We start from the raw sequence: 26,096 nt of genomic DNA, 5'->3' as shown, positions 1-26,096 counted from the left end.
AGGGACCTGGTGGCACCTCACTGCCAGCAATCCCATTTTGGGGGCACACACAAACCCCACAACACCCTACCCCCTGTGACACCTTTCCGGGGCCATGCATGGACCCTGCGATACCTCGTTGCCTGCAATCCCCTTTTGGGGGCACACGTTGACCCTGTGACATGCTGTTGCCTTCAATCCTGTTTTTGGGGCACGCACGGACCTGGTGACACCTCGTTACCTGCAGTCCCCTTTTGGGGGCACCCAAGGACCCTGCAAACTGTTGTTACCTGCAAACCACTTTTTGGGGCACACACAGACCCCGTGACACCCCATTGCCCCTGACTCCCCTGTTGGGGCCCACATGGACCTGGTGACCCCTCCTTACCTCCCACCCCCATTTTGGGACCCACACAGACCTGGTGACCCCTCCTTGCCTCCCACCCCCATTTTGGGGTCCACAGGGACCTGGTGACCCCTCCTTGCCTCCCACCCCCATTTTGGGGTCCACAGGGACCTGGTGACCCCTCCTTACCTCCCACCCCCATTTTGGGACCCACGCAGCCCCCACACACCCCCCCCTTACCTCCCACCCCCTTTTGGGGACCCACAGCCCCCCCGCCCCCATTCAGGACGCTCCCAGGAACCCTACAACACCGCCCCCCATACAACCTCCTGGGGGGGGACCACACACACCCTACGACACCCCGACCCCCCCCACACCCCCCTCCCCTCCCCCACCCCCTATGCCCTCCCCCACTCACCCCAGCTCCGCGGCTCGGCCGGGGGGGGCCGGGCAGGGCAGGGCCAGGCTGCAGCGCCCCAGGAAGCGGTCGGCCCCGAGCAGCGCCCGCTGCAGCACGGTGACGGTGAGGACGGGCGGGGAGCCGGGCCCGGGGGGCAGCTCCAGGGCGCAGCCGTCCCGCCACTCGGCGCTGCCTCCGCTCCGCTCCGCCACGGCCGTGCGCTGCCGCTGCCGGCCCAGCTCCAGCACGGCGTACACGTCGCCGGGACCCGCCGCCGGGGCGCTGCCCCCGGGGCCGGTGCTGCCGCCGCCGCCGCCGCCCTTGCAGCGCAGCCCGCGGGCCCGCACCGCCGTCACCTGGACGTGGGTGGGCAGCCAGCACGGCGCCGGCTCGGCGGGCAGAGGGGCGGCCCGCAGCAGGGCCATGGCCGGCTCGGCTCGGCACGGCCGGGCTCGGTACAACGCAACCGGGCTCGGCCGGGCCGGGCCCCGAGCCCCCGCTGCTGCTGCCGCAGCCGGGCCGCAGCGGGAGCCGCCCTAACCCCGCCCCCAAGCCCCGCCCGTGCCGATAGGCCACGCCCACTCGGGCTAGGCCACGCCCGCACCGCCGAACCCACGCCCGTTCACCCCCGAACCACGCCCATTCATGCCCAAAGCCACGCCCACAATGTCCGAAACACGCCCCCGACCCCACCCATACATCCAATCCACGCCCACCTGTCCGTAAGCCACGCCCACATCGCCAGACCCACGTCCATTCACCCCCAAACCACGCCCGGTCTTGCCCGAAGCCACGCCCCCATCACCCAAACCACGCCCCTCCCCCGCCCATAGACCCAAACCACGCCCGCTCACCCCCAGGCCACGCCCACACATCCCTAAGCCACGCCCACTCACACATAGGCCACGCCCACATCTCCACCCCATGTTCATTCACCCCCTAAGCCACGCCCATTCTTGCCCAAAGCCACGCCCACATCGCCCAAACCACGCCCACCCGCCCCCCGAGCCACGCTCCAGTCTGGCCCCAAAGCCCCGCCCCAACGCGAGGCCCCGCCCCCTCAAGCCCCGCCCCCTCGCACCAAGCCCCGCCCCTGCAGCCCCGCCCCTGCTGCAGAGGCCCCGCCCCCTCTCGGTGGCCACGCCCCTCCTCGGGCGGGAGGGGGCTGCGAGGGGCGGGGCCCCGGGGCTGGGAGCAGGGGGAGGGGGCGCTGCAAGGGCGGGTGTCGGGGGGGGGGGGGGGGGGGGGGCTGCCGTGTGTCCCCACGTCCTGCGGCGCCCCTCTGCGCACCCCGGGGCTGCTGCTGGCAGCATTGCCCGTGCTCGTGCCTGCTGCACCGCGTGCGTGGGTGTGCACGTGTGTGCGTGCACGGGCATGGGTGGGCGTGCACCTGGTTGTGTGTGCAAGTCTGTGCGTGCACGGCCATGGGCAGGCATTGTGGGCATGTGTGAGCATGCACCTTCCTGTGTCAGCATGCACCTACTTGTGTGTGCACTTGTGGGCATGCACAGGCATGGGCGTGCATGTGTGTGCATGCACATGTGCGCATTTGTGTGCACGCATGGACGTGTGTGCGCATGTGTGGGCATGTGTATGCATGTGTGTGTGAATGCACGGGCGTGTGTGCTTGTGTGTGCATGCACGGGCATGTGTGAGCATGTACCTGCTTCTGTGTGCACGTGTGGGCTTGCACGGGAACGGGTGTGCATGCACAGCCATGTGTGAGCATGCACCTGCTTGTGTGTGCATGCGTTGGCATGAATAGGCATGTGTGTTCATGCACTTTCTTGTGTGAGCATGCACCTGCTTGTGTGTGCGTGCACATGCACATGTGTGCATGCATGGGCATAAATTGGCAAGTGTATTGATACATTTGCCTGTGTGAGCATGCATCTGCTTGTCTGTGTGTGCACATGCATATTAGTGCATACACGTCCGTGTGTGCATGCACGTACAAGTGTGCGCATGCACAGGCACGCCCATTAATGTGTGTATATGCACTTGCTTGTGCGAGCGTGCACCGTTTGCAGCAGGAGCACCCCGCGACCCTGCACCCAGCAGACGGAGCGGTGCAAAGCCTCCGCAGTGCCTTGCACGGCGCCGTGCCCTTGGACACAGCCCCGGCGGCAGCAGCACCCGGTGGCCCCGCGGGGCTGTTCCGCAGCCGGGGTGCCACCAGGCCCTGCACCGCTTCCCCCTTCCTCTGAACACCCGGAGCCATTTCCCACGCAGCAAACGGGAGAGCGCACCCGGCCCCGCTCCTAATAAGCAATTAAAAACCTCCCCGGCGAGCCTAATAACCTCACAGCACGGCAAAAAAATCCGCCTCTCCCCGGCCCCTCAAGCAAGGTCACGCCGAGAAACCGTGCCGGGGCTGCTGCACCGTGCCGGTCGGGGTTTTTGGGGCGCTATCGCGGGGCGATCGCAGCCCCCCGGGGGCCAGGGCCCCGATGCCACCGCGATAAGGCTGGCGGCGGGGGCACGGGTCAGCGGGACGGGGCCGGGGCCCTGCTCTATCGGCCCCATCGCCGTTCCGCTCGGCCAGCGGTGGGGCACGGGGCCGATCCCCCCCCCACCTTGCGCTTATTTTTCTCTCTGCCCTGGCCCCATGCAAATTTCCCACTAAAATATGCCTGCGACGGGGACAACAACAAAAAAAAAATAGATTTTTTTTTTTCAGGGAATTTCTTATCGCCGCCGAGACGAACCGAAATCCAATTATACCTCCGGTGCCGGTGCCCAGCCCCGCTCCGCCGCCGCCTCTTATCCCTGCGCAGCATCTGCCTTTTATTTTTCCTTCCTTTGATTGTTTTTCCCCTCTTTTTTTCCCCCGCTGATTATCTTTCCCCTCGCTGCACCCCCTCCGCTGTCATTGCCCCGTAATTGTGTTTGTGCCCCCCCCCAAACCCCTGCCCTGCCCGGTTTGCAGCTCTCGTTTATTCAACTTTAAATAAAAAAAAAATCCTGCCAGCTTCATATTTTAGGCATAAAGAGGTTTTTAATTACCCCTGAATCAGTGTTTTTTATTATTATTCCATCCCCTGAGCTGGGAAAGCTGCTGGGAAAAGCGGGGCGACGGGTGCTGCTCGCCCCACGGGGACACCGGGGTCACCGGGGGGGGTGTCCCCGCTGAGGGGGGCAAAGAAATTGCATTTAGGTGAATTAAATTAATTAACCCGTCCTGGGATTAACGGGGGCAAGGGATGTGCTGGGGAGGACCCCAAATCTCCGTCCAGGGACGGGGAGCACCCCAAATCCCCTGCCCACGGGCGCACAGCCCTCCCATAGCCGCGCTGCCCTGGAAATCGCACCCAAACCGCCCCAAATTTCGGGGACGGGTGGCCAGGGCCCTCTGCAGACCCCCACAGGGACGAATTTTGGGAAGGCTGCAAAGCGCCCCCCCCGCTACAGGGCTGCGCCGGCGAGCCCCCGCTTGCAAAACCCGGCTGCAAAAAGCCGGCTGCCCCCCGGGGTAGGGGGGGGGGCTGGAGCTAAGACAAATAAAGAGTTCAAATGTGGAACGATTAAAAATAAAATAAAATAAAATAAATCGAAAGCGGGGGAGATAAGGCGCGGGCGCCCTCGCTCCCTATTTAACATTCATTGGATTGAATAATCAGGCCTCATTATCTCAAATTGTCTGCATATTTGCCCTCAAAATGCTAATTTGAAAGTTGGCTGCGAGCGCCGTCTGCCTATTTTGACTAAAATATTATTTTGCTTTATTGTGCATTGTTTGTAGCTCCAGGGGCATTTCCAGTTTCGAACCGAAAGGGGAAAAAATCAAAAAAAAAAAAAAAAGGCCGAGGAAAAAAAAAAAAAAAGAAAGAGAGAAAAAAAACTATCAAAGGCTGGCAGGGAGGGGACCTGGCGGGCCCCGCGCCGCCTGGAAATGGCATTTCCAGGCCTGCGAGGGAAATTCGAGGCGTTATCGGGGCCAGGAGGGGATGGACGGTTTATCGTTAATCTGGGGAAGGGAAATAGGAGAAATAATTCTGTTTTATTATTATTCCGGTTTTGCAGCGTGGCACGGCTCGGGTTGACCTTTCCGGAGACGCTGCTGCCTCCGTGTCCTTGTCCCCGCCGGGCTGAGGCACGGCGCAGCGGGGGTCCTCCGCCGCACCCCAGCAGGCGAGACCCAAAAACCGCGGGGCTGACCCCCAAAACCCTCCAGCGGTCCCCAAAATCTCCCGAAGGACCCCGAAACCTTACAGCTGCTCCCCGGGGGGGAAGCGGCGACGCGGCGTGAGAGCAGAAATCTCTTTCCGTCGGCCCCCTTCCTACAAGTCAATCGATAGCTCATAATGCGGGAACGACGTCCCGAGCTGAAAACCCCATTCACGGCCGAGGATTAGGGGGAGCCAAGGGCAATCGCCTCGAAACCGCCTCAATCCGCCGTTAGCGATGCCGCCCTTCGCCCGCCGGCTTACCCACCGCGCTGCCGCCCGTCCCCGGGGACGCGCCGCCGGCGCTGCCCCCACCACGGCGAGCTGCGAGCGCAGCGGGGGGATTAGCGGGGGGCCGCGGGGCCGGGGGCTCTCGGTCGCCCTTGTGTTGACAAAGCACGGCGGCAATCCCCCGCCATCAATTCTACTTGCGCCTCCGGGGCCGGCGATGACACTGCTTTTGACTTTCCGGGCAGATGGATGGGGTGGGAATGGGCCCTTCTTCTTTTGGGGTGCAGCACGGGGGGACCCCAGGGCGCAGAGCCCCCGCACCGTGCCCCGCAAGGAATAAATAACGGGATCCCGGGCGTCTTGCGCCACTTTTTGCCCCGTTACCCCGTAGCCCACAGGTGGAGGAGGGCGCCCCTCAACCAGCCCATGGTCCCGAATTGATGTCGCCCCATAGGCAGCAAAGATGTGCCCCTTTTTAGGGCTAGTTGGGTTTTTTTTTGGAGCTGGCTGCAGCCCCGATGCTGTCCTGGCTAGTGATGGGCTGAATTTGGCCACCGTGGGGGCTGCCAACGCGTGGGGTGCTGTGGTCACCATCCCCACGGGGTTTGTGCAGCTTTGGGAGCCACACAGCTTGGGATGGGCTCTGGGGCAGGTTCCAGCCCCAGGCTGGGGTCAGAGTCCCCGTCTGTGCCCCTAAAGCAGCCGCGCTGGGGGACAGCACCCCTGGGTGCCACAGCCACCCTCCTTGGGTCACCCTTGGGTTGCCGTCACGCGTGGTGGGACCGCACCCAGCTTCCTCCCGGAGGTGGCCCTCACCCTCCTGGTGCCGCCTGGGGCTCAGCCGGAGGGCACGGGGCTGGTGGCAGCACCCGTGCGTGGAGAGGAGGCTGGGTGTCACCCGCCGCCGGGACCCCCTCTAGCCACGCAGTGTCCTGGGAGAAAATGCATGGCCTGGGGGTGTCCCACCTTAGGGTGTCCCGTCCCGTTGTGTCCCATCCCATTGTGTCCCATCCCATTGTGTCCCATCCCATTGTGTCCCATCCCACTGCATCCTGTCCTGGTGTGTCCCATCCAGGTTTATCCCCTCCTGGTGTGTCCCCTCCTGGTGCGTCCCACCCCAGTGTGTCCCATTCTGGCATGTCCCATGCTGGCGTGTCCCACCCCGGGATGCCCCATCCCTGCAGTGTCCCACCCCACCGTCCCCTCCCGGGATGTCCCACCCCAGGGTGTCCCAGCCCCGCTGGGTGCCACCGCAGTGTCCCCGTCCCCCCCCCCCGTGTCGCAGCGCGGTGGCGCAGCGGCCTCTGGCGGACAGCGGGGGAACGGCCCCGGCCCGCCGGGCCCCGGCCGCTGGCACCCAGCGGGACCCCGCTCCTGGGGTCCTCCTGCGAACTGGGACCCTGCCAACTGGCATCCTGACTAACTGGGACCCCGCCAACTGGGATGATCACTGACCAGGATCCCCTCTAACTGGGATCCCCAGTAACTAAGATCCGCACTAACTGGGATGCTCACCAACCAGGATCCCAACCAACTGGGATCCCCAGTAACTAAGATCCGCACTAACTGGGATGCTCACTAACCAGGATCCCAACTAACTGGGATCCCCAGTAACTAAGATCCCCGCTAACTGGGATGCTCACCGACCAGGATCCCCTCTAATTGGGATCCCCAGTAACTAAGACCCGCACTAACAGGGATGCTCACCGACCTGGATGTACACTAACTGGAACCCCAGTAACTGGGATATTCACTGATTGGGACCCCACTAATTTGTATGCTCTCTAGCTGGGATGCTCACTAACTGGGATGCTCACTAACTGGGATGCTCACTAACTGGGATGCCCACTGACTGGGATGCCCAGTAATTGGGATGCCCACTAACTGGGATGCCCACTAACTGGGAGGCAACTAACTGGGGTGCCCACTAACTGGGGTGACCAATAACTGAGACCCCACTAATTGGCATCCTGCAAATTAAGGGGTCTGCTAACTGGGATGCTTCCTAACTGGGCTCCTGATAAATAGGAAGCTGCAAACTGGGATCCCCAGTAACTGGGATCCCCACTTACTGACAGATGCTAACTGGGATCCCTGCTAACCAAGATCCTCACTAACCGCAATCTTACTGATTGGGGTTGTGCTAACTGGGATTGCACTAACTGGGATGGCTCTTAACTGGGACGCTTGCTGGCTGGAATGCTCACTAACTGGGATACTCATCGACACGTCTCCCCACTCAGGGGGATCCTGCTAATTGGGACGCTTGCCATCTGGAAAGCTGAGTAACTGGGATGCCCCCCAACTGGGATCCCTGCTAACTGGAATGCCCGCTAACTGGGAAGCTCACTAACTGGGATGCTCACTAACTGGGATATCCACTAACTGGGATGCCCACTAACTTGTCCAGAGCCACCAACCCCACAAAAGCCCTGAAACAGAAATTGAGGGAGATTATGGAAAAATGACCTGGGCAGGCCCATCGCTGTGGGTGTCTGTAACCACCCTGCACCAAACCCCCAGCCCCTGATGCCGGGGGCCCTGACACCATGCCCTGAGCGAGATTCGTTTCCCCCATTAATTTCCCCTTATATTTTAGCCCGCGTCATAGCTCCGGATGATTTCATTTGCAGGAACGCCTCCGTCTGCTGAGGTTTTTAACCTCCCAGGGCTCCTGGGCAAGGAGATCCCCTTGAAACTGGCAGGGTATATAAATATATATATATATATGAAAAAAAGGTTTTCCTTCCGACTTTTAAAACATCCTGGCTTGTCACCGCAAGCAGAACTCCTCGGGCACCTGACGGCAGCGGGCACCCCCGGCTCTCCTCTGCTTTGTACGGGAATTTCAGCTGCACTGGTTAAAACACTGATTTCCCCTAAAAAAATGGGGTGTCCCCGGCCCCCAGCAGGGCCACTCCTGATGTCCCCTGGCCGGGGGGGGGGTGAGGTTGGAGGCCCCATCCCGGTGGGCAGACGGGGCAATCCACACCGTGCCCAGACAGCCGGGCCTGGGCTAATGACCAGCAATTGATATTAATTAGCTCAGGAGCTTCCCCCCTCCGACAGCAGGGCCTTGGGGCTCAGGATCAGGCAGGAGCCAGCCAGGTGCAACGCCCGGGTCCTGCTCACATTCCTGGGTCCAGACCTGGCTGAAGGAGGCAGTGACCCCCCCAAAAAAAGCCCTAAAAACCTCCCCCCTCCTCTCCGGGGCAGGATTTTCCCACCTGCCCGCCCCAAAGCACCACAGGGTCCCATCCCCGTGCGTCCCATCCGGTGTCCCCATTTCGGTCCCTTGTCACCCACATCCCACCCCCCCGGATGCTCTGAGCCCTGTAGGCAAAGAAAAACCCCGGGGGGGGGGGGGCCGGGGACCCCCACTTTTGGGGCCGGGGGTGTTTGCTCAGTGCCATCACACAGCTCCGCCAGGAGAGAGGAAAAAGGGAATTGAAAAAAAAGGGAAAGCACCTCCTAACCAAACACGCACCTCGCCGCGGCGGGGGCCTCCTGCCTTTTTATCTCGGCCCTTTCAAGGCCGTAATTAAGAACTAATAACGCCAAATCTGCCGCCCTTTCATCTCTGCCCCCCCCCCCCCCAGGGCCTTTATTTGCCCCTGGCCGCAGGGGCTGCGGGGTGGTGTCCGTGGGGCAAGCCGGGGATGGTGGCCTCGCGGTGGGTTTTGGGGTTTTTTGCTATAAAACACCCAGGGAGCCTTCAGCAGCCAGCCCCGTAGGGAGACGTGATCCCATCCCCATGGTCCCCAGCCCCATATGGAGCCGTGATCCCGTCCCCACGGTCCCCAGCCCCATATGGAGCCGTGATCCCATCCCCACAGTCCCTATCCCCATACGGAGCCGTGATCCTGTCCCCATGGTTCCCAACCCCATACAGAGCCGTGATCCCATCCCTACGGTCCCCAGCCCCACAGGGAGCCGTGATCCCATCCCCACAGTCCCCAGCCCCATACGGAGCCGTGATCCCATCCCCACGGTCCCCATCCCACGCAGCTGCGGATCCAAGGACGCTCCGCGATGCTCAGAGCCCCCAAAATGTTTTTTCCTCCGTGCCGTAGCGATGCCCCCGTTATTCCCAGCGCAGGATCCTGGCTCCCTCGGGAACACCGAGCAAGGGGAGGGGGGGGAAGGGGGGCTCAAAATGCCCCACAGGTGTGGGTCCTGCCCCCCCAGCTCCCCCCGCACCCCATTTCCTCCCCAATAAACCCGGTGGCGTCCTTTGACCGGGACGCGCTCCCCCGCCGGGCCGGGCCCGAGGTGTGACTTTTCCCAGCTCATTAGGAAAAGCCGCTCGGTTTTAAGCATCTCAGGCCCTAATGACCATCTGAATCCCATCAGCGGGGCCCTGCCGGGGGGGGGGGGGGGGGACACGGTGAAGGGGGGGTGCCCACCTCTGCCACCGCATCCCCGGGTGTCCCCGGTCGTGTCCCTTCACCCGGAGGGCCCAGGCATGGCTGTGCCCCCCCCCCCAAAAGCAGGGGTGCAGCCAGCTGAGGATGACGGGGGGGGTCCAAGATCTGCCCCCACACACACCTCGAGTGTCCCGGGGGAGGGGGGGGAGCAGCTCTGGTGGCTTCGGGGTGTCCCCCCCCCCCCCCAAACCCCGGGGGGCCGCATCCTGAAGCGGAGAAGGGGGGGGGGGGGCACAAACACGGTGGGGGCGGCTGCAGGGGGGGTGTCCTGGGGCGGTCCCCGCCCGCTCCATCCCATCCCATTGCATCCCACCCATCCCATCCCATTGCATCCCACCCATCCCGTCCCACCCCACCCCACCCCATCCCATCCCCTACCCCCCCCCCCGGCCCTATAAAGCCTGGCTGTGCAGCCCCAGCAGCCCCCGCCATGCCGCCCCCGGCCCCGTCGCCCCCCTCCCGGCCCGGCCAGGCCTTCACCATCGCAGCCCTGCTGGGACGAGCCTCGCCCCCCCCGACCCCAACCCCGACCCCGACCCCAGCCCCGTTTTTGCCCCCCTGGGGACCCCTCCGGGACCCCCCCCCCGGCCCCACAACCCCTCCCCGGCCGCTCTGCGCCGCCTGCTGCGGACCCCCCCCAGCCTGGGCAGCTCGCCTGGGAGCCACAGGTAGGGTCCGACCCCCCACCCCGGGGGGCTTGGGGGGAGGCTGGGGGGGGGGGGGGGTGTCCCCAAATGGCCACCTCCGTCCTTATCCCCCTGGGGACCCCTGCCTGCCTTCCCCCTTCGGGACGTTTGTGGGTGGGGGAGCTCCTTCCACTGCTTCTAGGGGACCCCCCCCAGGTCTTCAGGAGGAATTGGGGTGTGAGGAGATCCTCTCAAAATGGGGGGGGACACATATGGGGAGACCCCTCCTGCTCCGGAGAGGGGGCAGCTCCCCACGGGGAGATCCCCTCTGCCTCCCCAGGGAGCCCCTCGCTCCAAGGGGGGGACCCTCCAGGGGATCCTACCCCCCCCACCCCAACCCACCCCTCTCCTTCCCCCCACCCCCAGGCTTCCTCCTCTCCAAGTGCTGCTTCCCCATCCTCAAGGCCAAGGCCGGCAAGGCCAAGCGGGTGCGGACCATCTTCACCAGCGAGCAGCTGGCCCGGCTGGAGCAGGAGTTTGCGCGGCAGCAGTACCTGGTGGGCGCCGAGCGCGGCCTGCTCGCCTCCGCCCTGCACCTCACCGAGGAGCAGGTGAGGGTCCGGGCAACCGCCCGAGCTCCAGCAGCCCCCCCCCGAAATTTCCCTCGGCGGGCTCAAGATGGGGGATCCCAAACCCACCAGGCTTTCATCCACGGGGCGTGGGGTTTTGGGGAAGTTCCCAAAAAATTTACATTAAAAGAGGGGGGGGGAAACTGAGTCACGAAGCGGCCACCCGCTGGAGGGGTTGAATTTATGTCAAATTTAAGGGTTTGGATTTTATCCCCCGCTGGCAGGCTCCAGCTTATCGGGGTGGGATCAGCTGCTGGGGGACAGCTTTTTTGTCACCTCGGGGACAGACGGTGGCAGGGGACAGCAGTCCTGGACAGCCAGGGCCTGTGTAGGGTCCGGGCACTTGGGGGGAGCCGTATAGGGCTTGGGGGAAGGGCTTGTAGAGCCCGGGAGCTTGGGGGAAGCCGTGTAGGGCCCCGGCACTTGGGGGGAGCTGTATAGGGCTCAGGGGGAGGCCACGTAGGGCCCAGGTACTCAGGGGGAGCCATATAGGGCCCAGGCACTCACAGGGAGCCATGTAGGGATCGGGGGGAGCTGTGTAGGGCCCAGGCAGTCGGGGGAAGCTGTTTAGGGCCTGGGGGCACTGCCTTTGGCTGCTGGTCCGTGGCAAAGCCAGGTTCGAGCACCAAGCTCCGTCTTGTCTCTTCCTAAGGTGAAAGTCTGGTTCCAAAACCGGAGGATCAAGTGGAGGAAGCAGAGCCTGGAGCAGCAGCAAGCCAAACTGGCCAAGATGGGCCTGGCCGCCCCGCAGAGGAGCCCCGACTCGCAGAGCCACCGCGGCGAGGAGGAGCAGGACCTCCCGGCGGGGGCGGAGGGCCTCCAGGAGGCCGCGGCCCCCCCTGCACAGACTGTGGCAAAATGCTGCTGAGCCCGCCCCGCCGGGAGGTTTTGTTCCGTGTATTATATGTTGTTGTATCATAGCTGGCAAGGAGCGTATCTAATATATACCGGGCACCGGTTATTTTTGCAGTGCGAAAATAAATTATTTATGCGAGGCTGGGTGTAGAGGAGAAAGCGGCCGTGGCTGTTCCTGGGTTCCCCCGGGGGGCTGGGAGTCCTGCCCCGCTGTGGGGTGGATGGTTGGTTAACCCTTGCTGCCCGTGGGGTTCATCTTCCCTGGAGTAGGGGGATGTGAAAGGGGCTTGTCCGTGGGACCAAGTCCTGGAGCTCCGGGGGCACCCCACACACCCCACCCACCGTCAGCCCCCTTTCCTGGGCTCATCCCAAAGGCACCGGGGTGTTCAGATGCCTCCTTTGGCTCTAAAATCGCTCAGGACCTTTGCAGCCCCCCTCCGTCCCGCAGTCCGTCCACCTGCCTGTCTTTCCTGCCAGCAGAGTTCCCTTGCAACGCCCTGCTCTGCCTACAGCTCGCAGCGAGCGGGGACCTGGGGCTGCAGCGATGGCATCCTGCTCTCTGCAGGAGCCAGGAAAATTGGGGAAAAACGGGGAAAAATCAGGGGCCCTGGACTTTGTAGAGAAGGGAAATAGGGAATCCCAGTTCCCTGCTAACCCTGCCTGGCGATGGGAAGGATGGGACCCGGGTAGAGATTTTCTGATGGCAGGTGAGAAACGGAGAGGGGACAACGCAGGGAGGGGAGCAGCGCAGGGAGAAGGGGATGATGCAGGGAGAAGGGGACGACGTGACGGAAGCTGCCCTTTGTTCCGGCCGTTTTTAGAGCCGGGATTAGCCGGCGTGTCTCAAAGAGCCCAAACTGTGCTAATGTCTTCACATCTCTGATGGGAGCCGAGGGCGCGCCGGCGGGTTTGACCCGCTAATCTGGCGTGCCGGTGGGTTTATTGCAATCATCCCCGAGACAACAGGGCTTACGGGGGTGTTTTAATATCGCCCGGCCGGGGGCCGAGCTGATTGAGAGAGTTAAGTTGTTCTCAGGACACGTTTAATCCCCTGGGAGCTGGCAGTGCTCAGCATCGGGCAGGATCGGGCCCTTTGGACCCGTCCCTGTGCCAGGCGATGCCCCTGCAGCTCAGGCAGCATCCAACTGGGGAAACGGCTTTAATTAAACCTGATGGGCTTGATTGACTTTTTCAAATGCTCCGAGAGCTTGGCAAGGTTTTGGGCTGGATAAAATCACCTGGGACAGAGTCTTTGCTCCTTGTGTCCCCTGAGGGTCCTTCTGCCCTGCAGCCCACCAGTCCCTTCCCAAGACTGTGCACGGTACTGCTGTTCTTTCACCCATCTGGAAAAAAAAAATGAAAAAAGGGTTGGTTAGTTGGTTTTCAGTGGCAGGTAATTACGAGGACGTGAGAACTGAGCAGCCTTATTAAGAGGATAAAGGCTCTCTGCTCAGGATTGCGGTGCCGAGCCCGCCCTAGCCAGCCCCGCTCGGTGCCTGCAGGTAGACGAGCCGGAGGCTGCTTGCAGGACGGTCGCTGGCTGTGCCTGGGTGGATTTATTTGCCCAGAGGAGCACGGTCTGCACACGGATGGATGGATGGAGGGATGGAGGGATGGATGGAGGGATGGATGGATGGATGCTGGCCTGCTGGCATGGATGAATAGGTGCAAATGGGTGGCTGGGTCAATGAGACAGGGTGGGAGATGGACGGAGAGATAGCAGAAGGGATCATCGGGCGGAGCTGCAGCCCTGCGGCTCCCCATGCCCCCCGCTGTCCTTCCTGCCGGGATTATTCCTGCTGAGCGCACGGCGACGGCCGCGGTCTGTTTGCAGGGCCAGGTTTGCTCAGGGCAGTAGGAGTTAGCAGGGTGCTGGAGCAGCCACCAGCCACCAGATCCCTGTGTCCCAGGCTCTTTCCCAGGCACATTTGTGTCCCTTCCCCAAGCTGGCAGCCCCGTTCTCCTCCTCAGGCTGTCCCCTCACCCTCTCTTTTTGCTAAATGGGATTACGGCGTGCCGTGGAGGGGTCGGGGTGCTGGGGCCAGCAGCCTGCCAGCAGCAGAGGCTCAAGTCACGGGGCACCGGGGTCGGCCGTGCACGTTTCCCGGCTCCGTCTCGTCGTGTAATCTTGTTAAATGGTCAGGGAGCATTTCCCCCGCTTCTCCCTCCCCTTTAATTCCCGATTGAAACATCAAATAAAGCTTCCCGAGGCTGCCAGCAGCTCCACCTGCTCGGGGGAGAGGAAACACCACCGTGTCCCACCTTGTGCAGCCTTGTGGGGTGAATCCACCCCGCGCTCGCTTTGGGACACCTCGGATCGCCTGGCCCTGCTGGAGCGGCACTGACCGAGGGGCACCACGCTCCCAGCTGGCAAGCAGCGCCTGGCTGGTGCACGAAAACAGGGTGAAAATGGGGTGACCTGCCTGGAAACGCAGCTGCAGTGGCCCAAATCTCAGAGTTTAGGGGGTCGCACTCCTAAGGGAACTACCTGGGTTTGCCATGGGGCCCTGCCGCAGCCGCTGGTGCTCCTGGCCCTGCTCCTTCCCTCCTGGCCCAGCAGCGGAGCAGCTCCCTCCATGCCACAGGGCTCCGAGGAACCTGTCTGGTTTGTTTCGGTGAGACGAGCAGCTGGGGAAAAGGGAAAAACAAAGAAAAAATCAAAGAAAACTGCACCATTGGTCATGGGGGTGGGTACAGAGCCCAGAGCCCGAATTCCCCTGCAAAGGGGGATCCCAGGATGGTTTGTGGGGACGTTCCCAGGAGGGTGCTGGTGTGGGCAAGCCCCCTCCGACTTTCAGGAGAACAGCTTTTTATCCTGCTTGTCTTAACCCCTCATTATTCCTTCTGCAGGCCGGAGCTCAGTGGAGGGACCACTTCAGCAGCCCCTGGGGGCTCCCTGGTGCTCACGGGGAATGGTTTTTTTTTGGGGGGGGGAGGCTGATTTTATTATAAAACTCGATCGCATTCAATCAAGTCCGTCCCGATGGGGTGGGGTGGATGAAATAAGGGAAAATGTGGGAGGTGCGGGACTGGCGGTGGGATAAAGCGTCCCCTGAGTGCCGAAACACCCCGGGGCTTGGGCTGCCCTCGTGCCTCAGTTTCCCCAGCCGCAGAGGCTGGGAAATGCAGCCTCAGACTCTCGGACCGTCCCCTCGACACCCCGCACCCCTTGCCGGGAGCCCAGCAGGATGCGACCCCCGCTCTGCCCCGTCCCTTTCCCCCCCGCTCCCTCTCTATTGATTTAATAAGATGGAGGGGAATTAACGGGGCCGGAGCGTCGGAATAATGAAAGATGAACAAAGGGGCAGCGCTAGCAAAGATGCTGCCAGCTTTTAATGATGAGGCCGGGCAGATCCCCCGCTAGCTGTCCCTTTGGAGCGGCGATTAAGAGCACGCTGTTGTTGTTAAGGCAGGGAGATAAATCCCCGCACCGTTTCTGATGTGATCAGCCGGGGCTTCTCCCTACAATTTGTGATCCTATTGTGGACGGGTGTTTGCCCTGGGCAAGGAGAGTCTGGGAACCACTTATGAACCATCCTTTGGTCATTAGCCTCCTCATTAGGAGAGAACAATGTCGGGGAGAGAAGATAATTGAAGGGGGCAGCGGGCTGATGGCGCACTCAGGACCGTCCCAGGGCTGCCTCGGTGCCGGGCCGGTTTTCTAATTCCCAATTAATTGGGAATGCGGGGCTTCGGGGTGCTCCTCGTCCTCGCAGCTTCGGGGCGAGCTGGTGGCGAGTTGTGGCGAGCATTTTGGGGTCCCCCCAGACACTCAGCAGCCAGCCTGCTGCAGCCCCCCAGGGCTCCGTCCCACAGTTTTTGGGGCAGGACCGGCTGTATCCCGCAGTTTTTGAGGCAAGACCTGCTGTATCCTACAGTTTTTGGGGCAGGACGTGCTCTATCCCGCATTTTTTTTTGGGGGGGGACAGGACCGGCTGTGCCCCGCAGTTTTAGGGCAGGACCTGCTGTACCCTGCAGTTTTGGGGCAGGACCTGTTGTACCCTGCAATTCTGGGGGCAGAACCGGCTCCGTCCCGCAGTTTTTTTGGGGCAGGACCTGCTGTACCTCGCACTTTTTGGGGTAGGGCCGGCTGCACCCCACATTTTTGGGGGGCAGGACCGGCTGGAGCACGGAAAGCCCCCGGGGACCGGCTCGGGGAGCAGCAATCCCTCAGGATGCCTGACATTATCAAGTGCTAATGAGAGCTGGATGGGGCTGAGGTGCTTTGCAGCCCATTACCCCAAATTAACCTGACAATGCGGCCGGGGCCAGCGTCTGCGGGCCGGCTGGGTTGTGTATTGCCTGTCTGGGGCCGGGGGCCGGGAGGATGCTGCCCTCTGCCTTCCCCCAGCAAGCGGGGGCCCCCAAAAAAGAGCATCCCCCTTCGGCAGGCTCGCTTTCGGGGGCCTGCAGCCAGCGGCCGGGGGGACGGCGAGGGGACAGGGGGAGAGGAAAATCCCCTTCGCAGGACGGTGCCTGGCACGTCTTTTCTCGGAGGAAACACCCTCCCAGCTCCTCCTTTCCTCCATCCTTTCCTGGATGATCTCCATCCACCATCCTTCCTCCATCCCATCCCGTCCATCCTTTCCTCCCCGCGCTGCCACTCGCGCGGGGCTCTCGCAGCCTGGCCAGTGGCCAGTGGGGCAAACTGGGGGCCAGCAGCATTTGCCCCGCAGCCGGCAGCCACCCCCGGGGGGGTGCTGGGCGGTGCGGGGAGCTGGCCGTGCTCCCGCTGCCGTGCCACGCTCCCAGATGCCATCTCTCCCGTCCTCTCCCCGGTTTGGGTCTGTTACCGGCACCTCGCAAGGTGCTGAGGGTCCCGAAGGCCAAGTGTTCGGTGGCCACATCCCTGCTGCAAGCGGGGCTTGCCAAGGGCAACCAGCGCCGTGCTCTGGAGGTCTCTGCGCCTCCCCGGGACCTTGGTCGAGGTGGCAAAGCCACCCCCGTGTCACAGCCCAGCACCGGCACAGCTCCCCGGGGAGAAAGCACACATGAAAATAACACTTGGCCAGAGGAACTTCTCTCTAGATGTTGTGATGAGGGGATGGACACCTCGGTTATCCCCCAGGGAGAGACCCCGCGTCGCTTTGTGCAGCGTGCACGAAGCCCAGCTCCCCTCTCCCCACGGGGGGGATCCGTTTTGGGGAAGGGGGAGCCACCAGCTCCAGGAGTCCCCCATTTGGGGACGTTCCCCGCCGCCTTTCCGCGGGCGCCACCGCATCCCCGCTTTGGGGGATGTTGGGTTGTTGGGATCCTGGAGAAGAGGCTGCAAAAATCCGGCACGGGGGTAAAGCCGGCGTTCGGCACCCCGCTTCTCAGCCCATTTTTGTTGCTTTAAAGCAAAAGGCCCGGGCTCATCTTCTCCCCGCTAGGCCCTGCCCCAGAGGATGCTCAGCGCCGGGGCGATTTTCTGCCCCTTGCGGGACGCCTCGCGGGTTACCGACGCGCCGAGCCCCGCTCCCGTTTCCTCGTGTGCTTGCTGTGGGTTTTGGGGGAATAAAAAAAAAACAAACCTGCTCCATCTTTCGCCCACCGGGAAGGCCTGAGGCTCGAGGCGGGTGGCGGCCGGAGCCCGGCAGAGGCTAGGTGCGAAATTTCGCACGGGCGAACGAGCGAGGGCGGCGAGGGCGCCCAGGGCGAGGGGGGGCAGAAAAAGACATGGGGGGGGGAGCGGAGGAGGAGAGAAAGCAGCAGCCGAGGAGAGACAAAAATCCCCGGAGCAGCGACCCGGTTTGAAGAGCGGGGCGTTTTCTATGGGGGGATTGTAAAATGCGCTCTCTCTTTTCCCCTTCGCAGGGGGGAACGAGGGCCCCCACTCTATCTGATAGTCATTAGCATCAATTAGCCCCGTTTGAAGTAGGCAACATCTTTGTCCCCGTGCGAAAAAGAAATAAAAAAAACCTTTCAGGGAGCCCATAATAACATCTGGAGCAAGGAGAGGCTGAGCTCAAGTTCCCCACTTTCATCTCTTGCCGAGGTACTTGGAATGTTAATGCAGCCTCATTCTTTAATGGAGTTATCAGGAAATGCTTTTCACCCCCTTCCCTTTGCTCAGGGGGGATGTTTACAAAGGGCTGGGGGCTTTTTTTTGTTGTTTTGTTGTTGGGATTTTTTTTCCCCCCCTCCCCTCCCCTTCAGAGGCTTCCCCCTCCCCTTTTATTTTCTGCGCTCTTGAAAAACAAAACTGGGGGGGGAAAAAAAAAAAGAAAAGAACCCCCCCCCCCAAAAAAATAAAAAATAAAAGAGGATCAGGGTCCATCCTTTCATCTCCCCCTCGCAGCCCCTGCAGAAGCTCCTGCGGACGGGGTGGGCCGGAGGGGCTCAACCTGCCCTGCTCGGCCTGGCTGCTGGGTGCTACATTTCCCAGCTCGTTACCAGCGGGTGAAAATTTCCAGCTTTTTAACCCAAACGCATTAGCTGAGCACACAGCACTAATGGGCAACGGGGCGCCTCGTTAGGCGGCTCGAGCGGGAGAGGCCTTCTGCCGTGTCCGTCCGTCCCTCCGCCTCGCCGTCCGTCCGTCCATCCGTCCTACTCACCGGCAGCATCCCACCACCGCCCTTCTGCCCATCCCAAAGCCTTGCAGGGTAGAAACGCCGATGGGCAGAGGGTCTCTCCCGTCTCTTCCCGTGGGGAGCCAAATACTGGCATTTCTGACTTCCTAGAAGGAGAAAAAAAAATAATAATTAAGAAATTTCACAGCCTCCTAACGTTAAAAAAAAAAAAAAGGCCAGGAAAGCTCACGTATAACCGCGTTTTAATCCACGTTTTAATCTGGGCAAAGCAGGGCCAGGAGCTGTGAATCCCTCGCACCTTCTCCTCGGTGGAGTTGGTTTTTTTTGTTTTTTTTGGGGGTGGGGGGGAGAGGTTTCGGCGCTCGCCCAGCTTTGAACGTGTGATTTCAATTAGGCGCACGGCTGCCCGCCGGCAGGGCCGGGGCCGCGTGTTTGGACAGGGGGCAATAAAGCGGCAGCTGTATTTATTCACCGATTTTGAAGCCGCCGTGGAAGGCAGGATGCTAAACGGGCGGAAAAAAAAAAAACGCGTTTCAAAGGCGAACGCGAGGGATTCCTTTGTCCCACCCGGAGGCTCCCGCAGCCATCGCCGGGGTGCTGCCACGCCAGCGGGGGAATCGACGCCAGCCCTTCGAAAAGGAAATCAGCCCCCAAATTTCCTTGAAACGCTCCAATCGCTTAAAACCCTGAGCTGCACCTTCGCGGGGAGGTCCATTTCTCTGGCTTGGGCGATGGAAAGGAAGTTCGGAGTGTGAGCAACCTGCACGGATCCCCCCGTTTAGGGCAGGGTTTGCCGCGGGCGCACGCTTAGCGCTGGGTTATTAAAGCCACGGGGGATTTCGGCTCCGTGTTCACAACCCGATCGCTCCGGTCTGGGGATTTCTCTGCGTTCGCACGTGGCAAAACGAATTTCGGGTGTCGATTCTGGAGGCGTCCGCGCCGGCTGCGGGTTTCCATCGGCTCCGGGGGGGGCGTCACACGGGGGTTGCCACCCACACCAGACCCCAAAGCACGGTCACACGCCTGGGCGAGGATGGTGTGCCCGTGTCCCCAGGGTGGGGGGGTGGGGGTGCACAGCCCCAAACACCCCCCCAGCCACGTGTACCCCGTGCGCAGGGGGCGATGCTCCGCCGGCACGCGTGGCTGTGGGTTTGGGGTGCCCCGGGGAGAGGTGTGGGATGGGGCCGGCGTCCGGGGCGCGTCCGTGGGGGAAGGGGTGGGTGGCAGCGGAAAGAGGGGAGCTGGAGGGTGCTGGTGGGGAAAAAGGGGGGTCGGGGGGCGAGGAGGGGAGTTGGGGAGGGTTTGGGGAGGGAAGGGTTGGTTTGGAAGGAGGAGCATTGGGGTACGCGGGGGTGGGGTGGCCCTGGGGGCGTCGGTTTGGAACGGGGGTGGCGGGGGGTGATACGACGGAAGGCGGGGTGTTGGGGGGGGGTGATTTCGGAGGGAGGGTTTGTTTTTTGGGGGATGATATTTTGGAATGAGGGTTGTCAGGGAATTATTACGGAAGGAGGGATTTGGGGGGTGTTATTTCGGTCGGAGGGCTGTCGGAGGGCTGTCATTTCAGGAGGAGGGGTTTTGGGGGGGTGTTATTTTAGAAGGAGGGGTTTCGGGGGGGCCGTTATTTCGTAAGGAGGGGTGTCAGTGGCTGTTATTTTGGGAGGAGAGGTTTTAGGGGGGTTGTTATTTCGGGAGGAGGGGTTTTGGGGGGTGTTTTTTCGGGAGGAGGGGTTTTGGGGGGTGATTATTTCTGAAGGAGGGGTTTTGGGGGGTGATTATTTGGGGAGAAGGGGTGTCTGGGGGGGTGTTATTTCAGAAGGAAGAGTTTTGGGGGGGCTGTTATTTCAGGAGGAGGGGTTTGGGGGGGTGTTATTTCGGGATCGGGGCTGTTGGGGGGGCTGTTATTTGGGGAGGAGGGGGTTTTGGGGGCTGTTATTTCGGGAGGAGGGTTTTAGGAGGGTTGCCATTTCGGGAGGAGGGGTTTGGGGGGGTTATTTGGGGAGAAGGGGTTTTGGGGGGCTGTTATTTCAGGAGGAGGGGTTTTGGGGGGTGTTATTTCGGGATCAGGGCTGTTGGGGGGGCTGTTATTTGGGGAGGAGAGGTTTTTGGGGGCTGTTATTTCGGGAGGAGGGCTCTGGGGGGCGTTGGCCCGGCCGGGGGGGCGGGGGGGGTGTCCGTGCGGCCCGGAGGTGTGGGGCAGCCCCCCCGCCCCCGTTTTGCATACGGGAGCGCGCCCCTTCCCCGCCGCCCCATATAAACCCCTGGGGCCGGCTGCCGGCAGCAACCTCGGGCCATGCCGCCCCCCAAGACCCCCGGGACCCCCTTCCACATCGAGGCGATCCTGGCCGCCCCCCCCCGGCCCGGCCCCGCCGCCCCCTGCCCGCAGCCCCCGAGCTGGCCGGGGCCGGGGGCGCTGCCGGGGGCCTGGGGCTGGGGCTGGGGCTGGGGAGGCAGCGGCGCAGGTGAGAGGGGATCCGGGGGGGGGGACACCGGGGGCTCCCTGCTCCCCAGCCCCGTGTCGGGGGGGTGAGGGGGTGGCCGGCCCCCCCAAAATGCCTTTTTTCCACCGCTGCGGCCGCGGTTTCATCTCCTGCAGCCTCTCGGCCGACCCCCGGGGTTAAAAGGGCTGGGCTGGAGGAAGGGAAGGGGGGGGGGGGGGGCGAGGAAAAAATCCCTAAGAATTATTTTTCCCCCCTTCTCACTCAGCAATTATCAGCCATGTACCCCCGACAATAACCGGTTGGGGCGAAGCCAGCCCCTGGTGGGATTTAGTCCCTCCCGGTCGCTTTGGGGCACGGGAGAGCCCCCTTGGCTACGCCTAGCCCCTGACCGAGGGCTGCTTCAGTGGATGGAACTGATTTTTTTTTTTTTCTTCCCACCCACGAAAAAAAAGGTAGGTCAGAGGTTGGACTAGGTGATCTTGGAGGTCTCTTCCAACCTAGGCGAGTCTGTGATTCCGCAACGCGTGGTGCCCTGCCGTGTTCCCCAAAGCCCTGGGTCCCGCTTCTCCCGCAGCCGCCCTGGGCTTTGGGACCCCTTTGGGACCCCTTTGGGACCCCTGGCAGCAGTTTCGCAGCACCTGGCCCGCACAAGCGGTCGTGTTCATAGTGAGCACCCGGCGAAAATGTGGGTAAAGTTTATGCCGCGGTTATGGGTGATGCTAACCCAGCACGCCCTGTGTTCTCGGGGAGGGACACGGTAAGTTTCTGCTCAGAATCGTTAATTTACTTTGAGGCAGTGCCTCTCTGCAGGGTAGCTGCCCCCTTCTTTTTCTGGAAGTTGTCTGTATTCAGAGCGTGTTTCTCTGTTGCACAGGGAAAACCTGCAGCCAAGCACAGAGTTTTACCTGTACTGGGACCTCTAGCCCGATCCTGACAGCTACAATATTCAGACACCAAAAATACTTGCTATCTGGATCTTTTTTTTAGCTACTTAGTAGAACTATTTAACCTATTAATTCTTTTACCGGGCAGCATCTTTATAACTACGTATGTCACTCGATGTGTTATATCAAATATACAGATATGAAAATATAGTTAATTGTATTACATATACAGATAGGAAAATATAGTCGAACAGTCTGCAGAACTATTTCCACAAAGTATTTCACTTGAAATCACACACACTATTATCCCAAGTACCAAAACAGGGAAAAAGGCTGACCGGTGAAATTATCTGAGTGCTGAAAATAGCGTAAGTGTGGTTAGGGTTGTTGAGCTGGCACAAATCCTTGCACACACGCAGAACTTACGCACAATTAATGAGACGAAGTAGGTCAAGGTGCCCGTTTGTGCCTGGAGAATGTCTCAGTCATTACAGGGTAGGAATCGGCGTCGTTCTTTACAGCATGTCCCTGAAAGACAAAGGAGTTGTTGGTTTTCCAAGACCTGTTACGCCGCCGAACGGCCGGTGGCTGTCCTTGCCGCACCCTGGTGACGCCGTGCGGTGACACCGGGCCCCCACGGGCTGCCAAATCCAGCTCCTGCTCAAAGCTGAGCCGATATCCCCCCGCCAGGTCGCATTGCCTGGGGGCTGAGATTTCGGAACGGTGCTGGCTGTGTTACTGCCCTGATCCTGCGCACGCAGGCTGCGTGGTTTACTTTCCATCCAGGAAAGCCCCACTGGCTTTAAAAGCGGGTTCTCATCCTTGAAGCGTGTCTGAGTGTTGGCAGGACAGAGGCTGCCGTAGCATCAGACGTATCTTGCCAGGTTCCTGACACCTTCGCCGAGTGTATTTTGATACCTGGGGGTGTTCTCCTGGCCCCAGTTACCACCAGTGACCAAGGTTCTCAGCTGTGTGCGCAGGTCCCGCTGCCTGGAGCCTTTCTGGGGCTCAGAAGAGGAGCAGAGGTCCCCGATCCAGCAGCCTGGGGACTCGACCGTCCCTCAGTGCTTTACACCCAGCGGTGCAAAGCCCCCACTAATGTACCTGTGTGTGCTGTAACTCCAGCACCAGCATCTTGGATGCAAAGTTTCCTACCTTGACAGCTGCTGCCCCCTTTGCTCGGTCCTTGACTGAGGTCTCTGCAGTCCTGGCGGTGACACCGGGGACATCTGGCTCGTGGGAAGGTCCCTGGGGGGACAGGGCTGGCTGCAGACACAGACCTGGGGGTCACAGCCTCACTCCTGTTCATGGAGATGTGTTCAACTCAGGATCTGTGCGGGCAGGATGAGAGATTTAGGACCAAGACGCAGCACTGCTCTTAGGCTGGTGCCAGCAGATCCTGTGATGGTGGTGCTGTTTTGGGTGTTAATTAGGCAATTATCGTTATCATCAGGCCACAACTAGGCAGAGAGCAACACAACGCAGAGAGCAGATCCTGCTGATGATGTTCTGGCTCCTTCACCCTGCTGAGGGACTGGGATGAGGAGGTGAGGACCTGCTCTGGGAGCAGCTCTCCTGCATCGGGCCAGCTTCAGCATCTTCCCCCTGCTTCTGGCTGGCTGCAGGTGCCGAGGGAAGGGTAGGAGCAGGGGGCTGACGTTGGCAAAACCTCCCCATGAGGCACTTGGGATTAGGGACTTCGGGGGTGGAGGTGGCATTTTTGCATTCAACAGCTCCTGATGGACTTTGTAATGTTACAAGGATCCTGTAAAAGGGCTAAACCCTGCTCATATCGAGTGCTGCCTGATTTCTTTGGGTCTGGCTGCGTGTCCAGGACTGTTCTAGGTTGTACCTGTCTGTAGGGACATCTCTGCTTTGCTTTTTGTGCTACTTCCTCACAACCCCCTTCGGTGCAGTGTGCTGCGGGGCAGCTAGCTGAGTTTGGATTTCAGCTAGAGCAGAAGCAAGCAGGGCACGGCACTTGCACGGGGCTGGAGGAACGGCCTCGACCGTGCAGACCGCTTCAATCCCCGTTTCTTGCAGGTCTGGAGTTGTCTCACTGCGTAGGGACCGATCCCCTGGGCCCCGCTGGGCCCTGGAGGTCCGGGGGGCCCTGCAAGATGAAGAGGGTCCGCACGGTCTTCAAACCAGAGCAGCTGGAGCGGCTGGAGCAGGAGTTCCTCAAGCAGCAGTACATGGTGGGCACGGAGCGAGTCGACCTGGCTGCAACTCTGCATCTCACGGAGACTCAGGTAAGAGACGGGGCAGCTGGGGACGATCCTTTTTATTATTTTTTTTTTTTTTAAGAAGAGCAAAAAACATTTAGGTGCGCAAAGCTGTTTGCATGGGAGTTCGAGCTGGGTAGGACTAATGTAGAGTATTAAGATCCTCTGGAGACAATTGATGCAGTATGGATCCTTGCACGACACCGGATCTGAAGTTTTTCTGCTCTTCCCAGTATGTTTCTGAAGACCTCGGGCTAAGCTGTTGTGCCGTTTTCCTGCTAGGTGAAGGTCTGGTTCCAGAACCGGAGGATCAAATGGAGGAAGCAGAGCATGGAGCAGAAGAAGGCGAAGCTGGCGCAGTTTGGGGTGATGCAGCCCGCCTCCGCAGACTCGACGGACGTCAAGGACCGTGAGGAGGACACTGTGGACGTTGAGCTTTGAGCAGCTGATGGGATTCCGCTGCCACTGTTGTTTTTGCAGATGTGCCTGCGGGACAGAGGTGTACTGGGGGTGCAAGCACTTCTGTGCTTGCTTGGTCCAAGGTAGACTTAAACCTCTCAGTCTGAGGGAACTGCAGCTGGCTGGGACGAGCCCCCCAAGTGCAGAGACCCCTCTTTGGTAGCCAGGTACCTGGGGTTCATCGCCAGGCCAGCTGCAGTGATGGCGCCATCGTCGTGGCAAGGCGTGTGATCTCGTTTGCTGTTGAAGTGCCAGGGAGCACAAACAGTTTCCAGTAGAGAGGCTGGGGTGACACTCAGGTGGTGTCCGTGAAGGCTGTGAGCGTGAGGGCATTTGAACGCAGGGTGTTGCAGGTGACCGTGTGCTCCCAAGAGGGAAACCTGCGCTGGGAGGAGAATCAGCCCTGGTCGTTTCTCCTGGACATCTCGATTCCCATGTTTGATACTGAGATCACAACAACAAAAAAAAAAAAGTGAAAGTTGTAAAGTCCTTTGCTCCCACCCGTAGTATCTTTATTCTTGTCATAATCGTATTTATGCTCATATATTATCCTTGCAGTATGATGAACAGGGCCTGGGCCTGCCCCTGGAGCAGAAGTGCCTCCTGTCCTGTGCCTTGCTGTATTTTGCCTTCGTTTTGCCTTCCAGACCCCTGTGGGTCTCTCAGCCTTCTGACACTGCCTTACCCTCCACGGTGTGTGCATGCTGCCGCAGCGGGGAATAAGGGGCTCCTCCGGCTTGCTGAGGTGCGGGGATCGGGGCTGTTATAAAACAGCAGCTTTCCAACACCTCTGCTGGTTCAGACGGCCCCCTGCCCTCGGCCAGATGTGCTGATCCCGGCCCAGACGGCAGCTGCTCTCTCCTCTCCTTACACACCACGGCGCAAGCAGCACCCGGAGCGCCTGGCGAGCACATCTGTAACCACGCGCTGTTGTATGGTGGGTGGAAGGGCTCTGACGGCTGGGACTAAATAATTGTTTGGGCTTTCCTGTCTGTTTTAGTAATGCTTTGGGGCTGGTGTCCACACCAGCAGCAGCTACGCACGCTGGCTGTCACCTTGCAGTCCCAGTGCGCCGCGAGCTCAGGATAATTCATTGTGCCTCCTCCTGACCCACAACACTGCATATCACTTTACTCTTGTATTGTTATTTATAGAAATAAGTTCTTTTTCTTGGTAAGTGTTATTTATTTGATTTGTTTCTTAATAAAAATAGCGTATTTTAAAAAAGAAATGGGACTGGGTGGGGATGGCAGGGTTTGGCATCACCTTGGTTTCTAGGTGGGCCAGCGATGCCTTGGTGGCTTCTTGCCCCACAGCTGCCGAGGATGGGCTGTCCATCCTTTTTGTTGTGCTTGGTTTTCTGTGTTTCCCGGGAAACTGATTTAAAAAAAAAATAAAAAATGGAAACCTCCTAATAAGACTCCTGTTGTCAAAAAGTAACAGCCGCTTTCAAACAGCAGAAGACATCAAAATGTGCTTTCCTCTGACCCATTCTCATTCCTGACATGCCAATACAAACACAAGCACTTCCCCCTCACACACTTGTGTGTTTGCTGGTAAACCTGCGCACTGACCTCGGCTTGAATACTTGGAGTTGAGCAAGGGCAGCTTTTAAACTGATGAGCTGAAATTTAACCTGTGAGTAAGTGTCAGAAAGCATGGGGGAAACATATTTCCAACCACTTAAATTTTAATGTGAAATTTATTCAGACAAAAAAAGCACATGTGTTTCCATCCCACCCCCCCCTTTTTTTTTTAATGGAAATTGATAGCCCATGTTAAGGTTGAAAGTAGATATTTTTTTGTCCAATTCCTGCAGAATTGGGACTGCATTTATAGTAAGAAATGCCACATTGGGTTAGCATGGGCAGAAAGGGTTGGGTCATGGCTCAAGCTGGTACTCCTACATTATGACT

The 26,096-nt window shown here is 60.3% G+C and overlaps 3 protein-coding genes and 1 long non-coding RNA gene across 4 annotated transcripts in view; 2 read left to right on the top strand and 2 right to left on the bottom strand.

Annotated features, from left to right (window-relative positions):
• RAB11FIP5 (RAB11 family interacting protein 5) overlaps positions 1 to 1,414 on the bottom strand; it is a 32,319-nt gene extending 30,905 nt beyond the window's left edge. The window contains 1 exon segment of the mRNA XM_080592085.1: positions 744 to 1,414. Coding sequence (XP_080448211.1) covers positions 744 to 1,150 — 407 coding nt within the window. The 5' untranslated portion in view covers positions 1,151 to 1,414.
• An 8,565-nt stretch (positions 1,415 to 9,979) lies between these two features.
• LOC308194039 (uncharacterized protein) lies at positions 9,980 to 12,131 on the top strand (the record flags this gene model as incomplete). The annotated part of the gene is made up of 3 exons (XM_080589380.1): positions 9,980 to 10,217; positions 10,602 to 10,786; positions 11,457 to 12,131. The coding sequence occupies 3 exons, from the start codon at positions 9,980 to 9,982 to the stop codon at positions 11,670 to 11,672; spliced, it is 639 nt and encodes a 212-aa protein (XP_080445506.1). The 3' UTR covers positions 11,673 to 12,131.
• A 177-nt stretch (positions 12,132 to 12,308) lies between these two features.
• On the bottom strand, positions 12,309 to 19,318 carry LOC308194040. Its single transcript, XR_013950196.1, has 4 exons — positions 18,647 to 19,318; positions 15,652 to 18,320; positions 14,148 to 15,621; positions 12,309 to 13,002 (listed from the first exon to the last, which is right to left on the bottom strand). It is a non-coding gene; the product is annotated as an uncharacterized lncRNA (long non-coding RNA).
• Positions 19,319 to 20,373: 1,055 nt separating this feature from the next.
• Positions 20,374 to 25,429, top strand: LOC308195146 (homeobox protein not2-like). Its single transcript, XM_080592113.1, has 3 exons — positions 20,374 to 20,633; positions 23,540 to 23,748; positions 24,004 to 25,429. The coding sequence occupies exons 1-3, from the start codon at positions 20,465 to 20,467 to the stop codon at positions 24,160 to 24,162; spliced, it is 537 nt and encodes a 178-aa protein (XP_080448239.1). The 5' UTR covers positions 20,374 to 20,464; the 3' UTR covers positions 24,163 to 25,429.
• The last annotated feature ends 667 nt before the right edge of the window (positions 25,430 to 26,096 follow it).

This window comes from Anser brachyrhynchus (assembly GCF_964034855.1).
Source record: "Anser brachyrhynchus genome assembly, chromosome: 4".
NCBI lineage: Eukaryota > Metazoa > Chordata > Aves > Anseriformes > Anatidae > Anser > Anser brachyrhynchus.
The sequence above is the reverse complement of the archived record's forward strand: the minus strand, read 5'-3'. Positions and strand labels throughout refer to the sequence as shown.